This window comes from Aquarana catesbeiana, linkage group LG03 (assembly GCF_042186555.1).
Source record: "Aquarana catesbeiana isolate 2022-GZ linkage group LG03, ASM4218655v1, whole genome shotgun sequence".
Lineage (NCBI taxonomy): Eukaryota > Metazoa > Chordata > Amphibia > Anura > Ranidae > Aquarana > Aquarana catesbeiana.
This window is the reverse complement of record NC_133326.1, coordinates 75,810,972-75,823,715: the sequence shown is the minus strand read 5'-3', so window position 1 is coordinate 75,823,715 and position 12,744 is coordinate 75,810,972. Positions and strand designations below refer to the sequence as shown.

Here is a 12,744-nt window from a genome sequence, read left to right as displayed (position 1 = left end):
GGAAGGAAGTCTTACATTAAAGACAGTTGTCATTTTCTGTGCACAGCTCATTTTGAGCCGAGCGTTTTAGAAATGAATGCTGTCGTTTGTGTCAGGCCTGACGTTCATTTTATTGTGCACCCAGGTGTGAAATTTTGTGTCTCGGAGCATTTGTGTTTCATGTGACTGGAGTAAATATGTTTTCCACTGCCACTGGAAAAAGTACAGCGTGACCCCAGTACTGAGTGTGTAAATATTAGGAAAACCAGATGGGAGGGGGTATGGTCTGCTGGGACAGGGATTTATTATTAGGCATGGTCACAAAGTAATCGTGGTTTAGAGGAAAAAAAAAATCACATGACATGATATGTTTTATGTTGATTATATTTGCTCAAAAATCCACAGAATGTCCTGGAAGATGATCCCCAATATTAGCGTGACTTTTAGATCTCCTTCTTTACATTGCAGATAATGCTTTTGCAAGAGCGGTTTGTGGTTCTCCCCATTTTAATCCCTCTGACTTGTTTCAATGTTTGCTATTTAGGATGTCACGATTCAACATATAAAAAATGTTCCTCCATAGAGCTCCTAAAACCTTTATTTTCAATGACAAAACCCTTTCTCTTATGTGTGCTGACAACAGCCCAAGCGGCAGAAAGCTATTTGTAGTCGCCATGGCAATAGCGGTAGTTCCAATTTTTTATGTCGCACAATTTTAGCACAAAATTTGTGTAAAAAAATACATTAAAGTTCATTTTGGGGGGCACAAAAACGCAATAAATGACCCAAGTTTTTGGTAAAATTTAAAAAACCGAGGTTGCATTGAGTAAATAAATATCCAACGTGTTACACCTTGAACGTGCGCCCATGAAATGGCGAGAAACTTCAGTACCCTATGTTTTTCGTAGGTGGCACTTTAAAAGCCCCCTATAGGTCATTAGTTTAGTGTTACGAAGGAGGTCTGATGTTAGAATTATTTCTCTCATTCTGGCGGGCAGTTTTAGGCGTAGGCTCCCCGACGCATGCGTTTACGTGTGGGGGGGATTTTATGTGCTTGAATAACTTTACTTATTTACAAAAAAGGATACAACTCAAAAAAAATAAATAAAATCCTGTTCCTTTAAAGCATGTTAAACCCACATAATGCTTTTGCAATGTCATTTGTCCCTTTTAGGGATCGACCAATTATCGGTGAGGCCGATATTAACTTTTTTTTTTAAGTATTGGGCACAAACGTACCCGATATTGCTTCAAGGGGTTTTACTGGGGTGATGCTTGCAGATGCAGGCATCACCCGGTACCATTCTTTAGAGCGGACAGTCGGCTTTATTCTAATAACAACTGATGTGGCTCAGCTGCTGCTTGGCTGTTATTACAAGCAGCGGGAGCGGATACCCCCCCCCCCCTCTCGCCGCCTTCCGCCGCGCGGCCGGGCTCTCCCTTCCCACCGGGAGGCCTGAGCAACCAGCCGGTAGACATGCTGGTCTCGCATCTAGTAACCCGAAAGCAATGTCATGACATCACTTTCCAGATTACTGGCATCTTAAAGGTGCCAGTTTAAAAAAATATAAAATATTCAAAAACGCCGCTCTTGAAATTTGAATACTTGCAAGTGCAGAGGAGGGGTTTGGGGTCTTATAGATTTTTGTTTTTAAATGTACAGAATATTGGCACACAATATCGGCTATCGGCCTGAGAGGTGGCCAAAATATCGGTATTGTATCGGCATCGAAAAAACAATATCGTCGATCCATAGTCCTTTTCTATGCTGTAAAAAACCTGGTTGATCCTGCCTGTTCTGGTGTTCCCCTAAGTCAGTAATGGCGAACCTTTGCACCCCAGATGTTTTGAAACTACATTTCCCATGATGCTCTACTACACTGCAGAGTGCATGAGCATCATGGGAAATGTAGTTCCAAAACATCTGGGGTGCCAAGGTTCGCCATCACTGCCCTAAGTGATAGCAAGGTCAGTTTACTTGCCTCCATCATCCCGCTGTGTTTAGAGTCTCTCCCTCTCTGCCTGTCACTTCCTAGTGTGTAAGCCGACTTCCAAACTCACCTCTCCCCACCTGCTATTATACCGTGTAGCAGTAAAGTTGGTGATCCCAATTACTGCCAGCCCCTCTGTAATAACAAGATATACTACACAGTGTCTGTGTTTTTTTTTTTTTTTTTTTTTTAATTCTGCAGCTAAATACCTTATTTCACATCGCCAATGTGCGGTCACTTGACCGCCTAACGTCCGAGGAATCTAGGTCCCTCCCACTGTAGTGCTTAGATCAGGGAAGAAGAGCAGCGGGCGGTCACGTTGCACCCAAACAAAATTGTCCTTTTTTTTTTCCACAAATAGAACTTTCTTTTGGTGGTATTTGATCATCTCTGCGGTTTTTATTTTTTGCGCTATAAACAAAAAAGCGTCAATTTTGAAAAAAACACAATATTTTGTACTTTCCCCATTTTTTTAAAAAAAGCAATTTTTTTTCAGTTTAGGCCGATATGTACTCTTCTACATATTTTTGGTAAAAAAAAACGCAATAAGCGTATATTGATTGGTTTGCGCAAAGTTATAGCATCTACAAAATAGGGGATAGATTTATGACATTTTAAACATAAAACATAAAAAACAAAAAGTAAACGGTATTTAATTGCAGAATTAAAAAAAATATACCCTGTGTAGTATAACTTGTTATAGCAGAGGTGCTCTCAGTAATTGTGAGCACTGACTTTACAGCCACTTTAACTTTTTTTTATTTTCATCACATAGGGGAAAAAAAGTCCCCTATGTGATGATTTTTGGTGACAGGTTCTCTTTAATGAGACGTACAGGGCCTAAAAGGGCCTCTGCATGTCTCCCCTGTGCTCCACTGAATGCACATCGCACTCCATTATATTCTTTCCCTGCCTTGATGGCTGGGGAATCTGTCAATAGGGACCTGGAAGTGACTTCATACATGTTACTCCTGGGTCAGCAATAGTGATGGGCTCGGGCGTGTTCAGATCCAACCTGCCAGGAAGCTGGCACTGCACACTGCCAATCATAGGCACCGTGTGTATGTGCAGCTGCCGGTTGGGAAATGCCTCATTGTCTATGATTGGCAGTATGCAGTGACGGCTTCCTGGCGGGTTCATTACGAACACACCCGAGCCCATCACTAGTCAGCAACAAGGAGGGGAGGAGGGCAGACGTGTGTCCACTCTCCTTCCTTCACCCAGCGGCACCCGCTATGCCGGTCCTGGGCCTGCAGGTGGGCAAGCAGAGCCTGGGATACATAGTGGGGGTGCAGAGCAGCTGCCCGAATGCTTCCATCTATATGCTTCCAGTGAATGGACTGACAAATTGCCAGGGCACAATTTTTAATAACAATGGCGACCTGATGCCTGGGATTTGTCGAGCCCTGTGTCAACGCTGTACTCCAGGCAAACGGCTAAATACACCGATGAAATACTATACGGTTATATCTATCCGGATTTACATATCATTGCAGCCTTGTCAGTGTAGCCTTGTCAATGTCCATCTGTAGCCTTGTCCATCATTGTAGCCTTGTCAGTGTCCATCTGCAGCCTTGCCCCTGTGTCATTTGCAGACTACTACCGTTTAAAAATGGCGCCGGCCATTCTCGGCGTGTCTTGGCGGCTTTCTGCGGCTCATACGGGACTGAGAGCCGCCGAGAATGGCCGAAAGCCACCGAGAGCGTCCGAAAGCTGCCAAAAGGCTCACAATCGGCGGGGGATCGGCATATAACACGCACCCACGATTTTCCCCTGATTTTAAGGGGAAAAAAGTGCGTGTTATACGCCGATTAAATACGGTATATGGTGCCACAAACCTGAATCATAAAATGCTATAGTGCATATAACAGTGACATTCTAATCAAACGCAGATCAGTCCAATATAAACGTTATATAGTCCTTATTAAAGGTATAATGGTGACTTTAATAAAAAATGTAAAAACAACGTGTTGTGGTGTCCACACACAGGTGCTCCCCACCCTCAGGCAATGGCCGCTCACCTTAGAGCATGTGACCTCGCAATTAAGTTCAGTCAAACACGCATATGAATCACCTCAGGGACCAGACCAGCTGGACAGTGCAGGAAGCAGCTGGTCTGCTCCACAGAGAACAGACATACGACCTCAAACAAACCCCAGTGTTTTAAGGCATATTACAGATTGGTGTACTTTAATGTACCTTACCCATGTGAGCACCCTGTACTGGGGTTTTTTGTTTGTACAAAAAAATTGTGTTAAAACGGTATCCTGCTATGGAGTCTATTTCTATTGTTTGTTTATGAAGACATAGCACCAGTGAGCAGTCTGGATCCATACAGCCAACTTAGAATCCCTGAGGTGATTCACACGCTCTAAAGTGAGCAGCCATTGCCTGAGGGTGGGGAGCCAAATCGCACCAAAGTAGCAAAGGAGCCTTTTACAAAATCGCACTGCACAGTCACGTTGATGTGAATTGAGCACCATGGAAAATAATGTGATTTCCCTTGGCATGCGATTCTACGTACTCAAGTCACACCAGAAATCGCACCAGTGTGAACCAGCATTTGGAGAACCTGTGCCCAGATAATGGAAACAAAACTATTTCCTTATTTTTAACAAGTGGTCAGGAGTCCCAGAACAAGCCATCCTGTACCTTTTCTAGCTGCTTTTAATGTGAAATTATTCATTGTCAAAGGTCACAATAAAGGCTCTAGAGAATCCTTTCTGACCCAGGGTTCCTCCAGAGGGTTGCTAGGGGTTCTTTGAGCAATTTCTAAATCTCAGATAAGTAACCACTGACACCAATCATCTTATACACTATTCCTCCTACTGGCCACAAATGTAAGGAGCATTCTTCCCACTAATATATTGTGAGCTGTAGATATAATAGTTATTAGTAGGGGTTCCCTGACACCAGAAAGTTATTTTAAGGTTTCCTCCATGCTAAAAAGGTTGACAGAGGCTGCTCTAGGGTCAAGTTTCAGTTGGTTTCTAACAACTTAAAGCGGAGTTCCAGCCTGGCAGGGGGGGGGGGGGGGGGGGGGGATTAAAACAAGGACACTTACCTGTCCTGGGAGCCCGCAATGTCGGCAACTCAAGCCGATCCGACCATCAGCATCAGGTGCAGGCGTCGGCGTTGCTAGTAAAGGAAATCGGCAGTGAAGCCGGTTTCCTACTGCACATGTGCGAGTTGCACGGCGCTTTCTGAATCGTCCTGTCGTCTTCTGGGACACACACAGCATCCAGAAGGCAGCGGGGGGCACGGTCTGATCGCAGAAATGATGTACCTCGCCGCGGTGGTGCTAAACCGGAAGTATTACCGGAACAGATTACCCCATGGAAACAAGGTAAATTAAGCCAAAAAAAAAAGAAAGTCCAATGTGGTCTTAGGTTGCTGCTATGAAGCGGATGGTGCCAACATGGAAATGTGGGTGGAACTCCATTTTAAGCTGGTCATAGATGAACCATGCATGGGCAGGCTGAATGTACTCAAGGTGATTGATCGATCAACTTGGGTTCAACCAGCCTGCTGGAAATTATATGCCATTATCGCTAGCAGCTGTTATAGCCGCAAGCAATAATCATCACTGTGCTCTTTTTGGCTTGGCGGGAGGGATTCCCCTATCAGTACTGACTATGTTGATGGGGAAACCCGTGGTTGCAGGAAATAAATTCCCTCTGTCTATGGGCCGGCCTTAGAAACATCTTGTGGAAGTTCAGTGAAATGCAGCATTTTGCAGGTTGGTGGATTTGTATCGTCCTGTTGAACCCCCCCCCCCCCCCCAACAAGGCTTTGATATATGTGACCTGCCTAATAATATCTAGAACCACAGAAACCGAAAGGCGGAGAGGAAGAAATGTATTTGAAAAGAAATACTAACAATGATTTCCATTTTTACCACATTGTTTCCAAAATTAAGTTTTCAGATTATGGTTTTATGAAAATATCATTATGCATTCTTTTGCCTATGGTAAGCTATGTGTTCTCCTGCCTGTAACTAGTAAGGGATCATCAAATCTTCCATTATTGTAGTTTGTATCTGAAAAGTCCGTTTATGAAATAAAACAAAGAGCCAAACCATCCATCTCATGGCAGTGCGACAAATGGTGCAACTTGCATTAGAGTCATGTGTGCCGGTAAGTTATTTACGAATCTGTTGTACAATTGTCACAGAAAAATTTGGCTGCAGAATTGTCCCAAAGGATGCAACATAATTTACCCCAACATGCAAAAGGTCTGATATACCTGTATGTTCCTCAACACCATCAACTTCAGTCGGTGTATAATCCCAGACTAGAGCAAAGTTCCAATCACCTGTGGAAATAATAAAAGTCAGCAGTTACAAAAATTGTAGCTGCTGACTTTTAGAAAACAGCCACTCCCCTGTTCCATGATCGAGCGGTGTGCTCATCCCGGTCGGTATCACCTGCTGTCTTTGGTCCTCGGGGTCCGGCATCTTCACAATGAGCACCCAGCTGTGACAGCTTGCGACTTCATAGCCAGGTGCCCACTGCGCATGCGTGAGTCACACTGTGCATCGTGAGTGGTGGATGCAGTCTTTTGGGACCTGTCAGTGTCCCAGAAGACTGCAGGAGGGAGGAAAATGTCAGTTTCTGACCGCCGTGGCAGTCAGAGCGGAAGCGGGTACCTGTCAAAATCGGGTACATATCTTGGGAGTGTGGATTGTTTCCTGGATTTTTATATTTAGACTTTTGGACACCTTTATCTTGGCACTTTTTATCTATTTTTTTCATTTTTGTGTGTGTATATGTATGTGTATGTATATGTATGTGTGTGTGTATATATATATATATATATATATATATATATATATAGCAAATGTTTTGAGTTTATATATTAAGCACTTTTATTTATGCTTAAATTGGTTGTATACCCTTTTTTTTCACTTTGGCCTACAGGTAAGCCTATAATAAGGCTTACCTGTAGGTAAAAAGAATATCTCCTAATCCTGTACGGTTTAGGAGATATTCCCCTTGCATGCAGCCGCTGACAGCGCATGCGGTCTGAGTTTCCCGGCTGAAAGGTCCGGCAGACGCCGGACCTTGCCAGAAAGAAGTCTCCCGCACACATGCACAGGAGTGACGACATCGCGGCTCCGGCCATTCACAGCGCCAGAGCCGCGATACCCGGAAGACACGCCGAGGGAAAATGTCCGCTCCCTCAGCGTGGACCGAGATCACCTGCCGACGCCTCCTTCTAAGATAAGTATTTAATGCGGTGCATACTAGCTCATTATGCCTTTTGCCTTACAGGTTTGAAAAAAAAAATCTGCAGGTTTACTATCGCTTTAATACTTCATTAATTGGAGATATTGAACAGCACACCATTAGTCTAATTTAATGATGGGGCACAGTTCCCCCCCAATGACACCAACAATAGGACCCAATGATGGGGCACAATTCCTCCCAATGACACCAACAATAAGACCCAATGACACCAACGATGGGGTACAATTCCTCCCAATGACACCAACAATAAGACCCAATGACACCAATGATGGGGCACAATTCCTCCCAATGACACCAACAATAAGACCCAATGACACCAATGATGGGGCACAATTCCTCCCAATGACACCAACAATAAGACCCAATGACGCCAATGATGGGGCACAATTCATCCCAATGACACCAACAATAAGACCCAATGACACCAATGATGGGGCACAATTCCTCCCAATGACACCAACAATAAGACCCAATGACACCAATGATGGGGCACAATTCCTCCTAATGACACCAACAATAAGACCCAATGACACCAATGATGGGGCACAATTCATCCCAATGACACCAATGATGGGGCACAATTCCTCCCAATGACACCAACAATAAGACCCAATGACACCAATGATGGGGCACAATTCATCCCAATGACACCAACAATAAGACCCAATGACACCAATGATGGGGCACAATTCCTCCTAATGACACCAACAGCACCTCTCCTCCTTTTTTGTAGTAGAATAATTTGAATATTTGGTATTCTTGGAATTTGTCCGCACATATGTGTGTATGTAAACACTATAGCGTTCATGATCCAGCGTTCATACATCAGTACCGAGGACCCTTCGTTTATATTCTGCAGGAAGTGAATATTCTACACATTAAACTAGTAAGCATTTCACTGACAATAGGGATTCATCTAGTTCTGGAATACTTCTTGCCCTAGAAAGTCATTACCAGCAATCTGTGTAGAATTTCAGTAATTGAGTTTACACAAGGAAATCTCTGCAGCACGGAGATATTTCCACAAGTCATAAACCAACCTATGAAGAGATTTCCTGTACTACAGATCCAGGAAATTGTTTATTGTTTAATTTATAGTCTCATAATTGTGTTCTCTGTTTCTTATCCACTAAGAGTTCTGGAATTTAACTTGGAATTTCAAATTTGCTGGTTTGCTTACTGTAAAAGAATAAGTTGTTCATATGTAACCTTTATGCTTGTCCCACTGCTTATTATAATGTACATTTTTAGCATAGTGGAATTCTTTACCATTTTCATTTGCTGACACTTAGGGCTCTTTCACACAGGCAGCTGGGGTGCAGCAAAAACAGGTGGCTGAGCCGCAGTTTTACTGCCACCCAGACACCCATTGGAGGGTGCCATAGGATATACAGAATTTTGGGTAACAGAACCATCTTTATTAAAGTGGTTCTAAAGTCAGAACGTTTTAGGAGGCATTCTATGCATTAAAGGGTAACTCCACTTTTGTGAAAAAAAAGGCAAATAAAAAAATAATATAGCATAAAAAAATTGTGACAAAAGTCGTATTGTAATTGAATGGTATTAAAAATGACCTTTCCTTTTCAGTCTGCACCTCTATAATTTTCTGTGAAATGCAATGTAACATGGCTACCTGAAGGTATTCTGTACACAGAATGCCCCCCAGACACATCATGTCCTGCTTGTGTGATTGGCTCACTGATTTTCCCAGACGTCTGCCCTAAGATGCAAGTCAGATTTCAGGCATCCCCTGCAACAAAAATGTCTTTTTTGCTAAGGTACTTCCAATAGGAAATCACATCTGCAGGCCCTGTAGTTTTCCTCAATACAGCCCTGCAGGTGTAACAGCTGGTTAATAATTATGAAACCAATCCTGTTAGACTCACTTGTGCACATGGGCACAGACATACACACAGGGATTTATTCAGAATAACAAAAGGTAGGAATCTGCATCAAAGTTTGTCAAAATCCTTGTAATGTACATGGATCACACAGAGGGATTTTTTTTTCTCATCAAAAGTGGAGTTACTCTTTCAGATAAAAAAAACCTTCTTTATGCAGCAGAGCCCCCCGTAATACTTACCTGAGCCCCATCTCGATCCAGCGATGTTGCATGAGAGTCTAGGCTGTCCTACACTCTCTCTCCTCTTTGGCTGAGACAGCAGTGGGGTGTTATTGGCTCCTGCTGCTGTCAAAGTAATTGAGCCAATGAGGAGAGGGGGGAGGCAGGGCTGAGCCATGGCTCTGTGTCTGAATGGACACACAGAGCAGCTGCTCAGCTCGGGTGCCCCCCCGTAGCAAGCTGCTTGCTCTGGGGGCACTTGGCAGGAGAGAGAGGGGCCAGGAGTGCTGGAGAAGGACCCAAGAAGAGGAGGATCTGGGCTGCTCTGTGCAAGACCTTTACACAGAGCAGGCAAGTATAACATGTTTTATATTTCCAAACAAAAAAAAACAGTCTGCCCATGACCCCCAGAGGAAGTCTGGCCAAAGTCATTAACTTAATTTTAATAAGATCATATAAAGGTTCTATATTTAGGGACACGTAGTCAGAGGGACATGGTGACATGCACACTGAAGTATTGCAGTGAGCTAACTTTGGCACTAGGGGGGAATCCTGCTCTTCAGAGGAAGGAAAATTGACTAGGGGGAGGAGATTTATTTGTATTTTTAGGTTGGACACAGCTGAAATACATGTAATGTACAGCCAGTCTTGTGATCCAGGCACTCCTGGTAGACAGAACAGCAAAGCACTGAACTCCATGATACCTCTAATCAGATTACACTGCAGTTAAGAAACACAACCTGGTTTAGGACCCATCGGAGCCTGTGAATGGAGGAGTATCAGTACATTGATGAGATTATGGTGTGCTCTCTTCTTCTACCAGCACATGTACTACAGCAGGCCTTGATTGACTAAAGGCTGCCATACATGGCTTGAATTAGGTCCGACTTCACCTGAATCAGTTAAAATTTGAGCCATGGGTGCCGCTGTTGGAACCACCCGTATCACAAAAAGTAGATTGTAGGAATCGTGCAAAAAAACATGGATTCTTACTTTACCTCTTTCATATTGGGCACCCTAGGCTCCTTTTTTAACGTTCTATTGGAAATCTCAACTTGACTTTAGGGTCTCTGTGCGCCTAGACGCGCTCCTAACGGAGCACATTCGTTGCAGTACAAATCCCATATCAAATCAAATAAATCAGTTCAAATTTGAGCCATAGGCGCCTCTGTTGGAACCATCCATATCACAAAAAGTGGATTGTTCAATAGTCTTTTGTCAGAGGGTCCGGGTGGAAAATTGTTGGTTGAACAGCACCTACATAGAATCAGATGCAGGCACTGTTTAAATATTTTGACTGCCTTGGGTTCCAGCTGTCAGAATACAATAGCCAGCAGGGAGGATTCCTCCATCAGCATCGATTAGCGTGGATGGAGGAATCTATCGGATTTCTTTCACCTCTACTCTGCATGTGTGGCCAGCTTTAGAGTACATGTGTGTCTTCTCCCATTCCTCTGTACACAGGATCATAAAAAGCTGATATCAAGTGAGATTTAGGTTCCTTTGCCAACTTTATGTAAACTTTTATATGTTTTATGAAAAGAAATAATATCTGTATTAAATATTGTTTTTTTTTTTGTAACAGCCTGGATTTCAGTTTTAAATTAAATCGGTCACAAACCTAGGCAGTATATCTGTTAATTACATAAAAAACCCAAAATGGAGACCGACTGTTACTGTGCGTTGTGGTTTACTGCAATGTGAGTTGGTTGGGGTACTTTGTATTAAGGCATTGTGGTGCCATTCAGTGTGAAGGGCATGGTACAGCACTGTAATATGTACATTGCGGTAACATGCTTTACTGTGCATTGCTGCAAACATGGGTATGACTAGGTCCTAAGAGGCCATTCTTATGTTGATGCTGCAATGCCTTAACCCGTGTATGTTAAAGTGAGCTTTACCGTAGATAAAACATGGCGTTATGTTGGGGTGCCTTGTAGCGTGGATGCATTGTGCTGAGGTGTGTCCAATGTGACTGAAGCTTCCTAAAAAAATAAAGAGAAATGATCTTTTAGAACGATGATTGGTTATCCACATACATGTCTTATTTTATAACCACATAACGATCCTATTTTCTTCTTGTTATTTTCCAGATGGAACAGATTAAAAGGGCCAACAAACTGTTTTCCACAGATTGTATTTTCCTGAGAAAGTCATTGAACATTCCGGTTATATCAGAGAAGACTTCTCTATTTAATGGACTTAATTTATTGGACTCGCCTGAGACTGAATCTCAAGAAGATAGCAATATTCAAGGTGAAGACATTGTTTCTGCTCCAGCTAAGAATGCCTCTCCACCTAGCTCTCCAGAATCAAACCGACCCATAGTTACACAGGATGAAGAGCTGTCTGCCAAAGACTTCCTTCAAAGACTGGACTTGCAGATAAAGAGGTCTACACAGGCAGCCAAAAGGCTAAAAGAAGAAGAATACCTCAGGTAAACCCTTCAGACATAAGTGCCCTTATACACTATTTAACAAGATATATTCTCCATTACCAGGTAAATATGGACCCCCCTTCTTGTAGTGGAGGTAGGCTTTGTCCAAACATAAGCAAAGATGCTTGTAGAGTGCTATAAAGTAAGTCCCCTACATTTGAATATTCGAGTTGTGAACTTTCAAAGGTGCGAACATTTATTTGCACAGTTTTTTTTTCCATTTAACCCAGCAGGCTGAATGGAAAAAAACTGATAGATATCTGTACCAACACAAGCGATGTTGGTGCCGTGATCTACCCAGTTGTGCTATATTCTGACGGGGACTCCACCTGCCAGAACACACTGATCAGTGCTGGCAGCCTTTGTAAGCACTGATCTTTGTTGGACTTCAGCCACATCTGGCCCACTACAAGATTTTGTTTGGCCCACAGCTGGGGTCAGTGGCATATCCTCAGTGTGCACAGATTAAAGTGATTGTAAAGGTTCGCTTTTTTTTTTTGTTTGTTTTTTTTAAATAACAAACATGTCATACTTGCCTCCACTGTGCAGCTCATTTTGCACAGAGTGGCCCCGAACCTCGTTTTCTGGGGTCCCCCGGCGGCTCTCGCGGCTCCTCCCCACATCAGATAACCCCCTAGAAGAAGCACTCTCCCGAGGGGGTTACCTTGCGAGCGTGCTCCCGAGTCCAGCATTCGGCGTCCATAGCTGCCGAAATGTATGACTCGGCCCTGCCCCCCCAGAACCCGCGCCGTTGGATTTGATTGACAGCAGCGGGAGCCAATGGCTGCGCTGCTATCAATCTACCCAATCAAGAGTCGAGAACCCTGGGCAGAGAGACAGCGCGTCCCCGTTGGGTCAAGTTCTAGGGCTCAGGTAAGTAGAAGGGGGGGGGGGGGGGTCGGTCACTACCAGGTGTTTTTTCACCTTAATGCATAGGATGAAGGTTTACAACCCCTTTAAGGATCAAGTCAGAAGAGGCTTCCAATGGTCTCCTTTTCCCGGTTGGCATCCTAGCAACCAATGAAA

General features: G+C 43.6%; 1 protein-coding gene across 1 annotated transcript in view; it reads left to right on the top strand.

The window, feature by feature from the left end:
* The window catches only part of LYSMD2 (LysM domain containing 2), a 74,400-nt gene that overhangs the window by 18,814 nt on the left and 42,842 nt on the right, over positions 1-12,744 (top strand). The window contains exon 2 of the mRNA XM_073618710.1: positions 11,375-11,718. Coding sequence (XP_073474811.1) covers positions 11,375-11,718 — 344 coding nt within the window. The remainder of the gene's footprint in view (positions 1-11,374; positions 11,719-12,744) is intronic.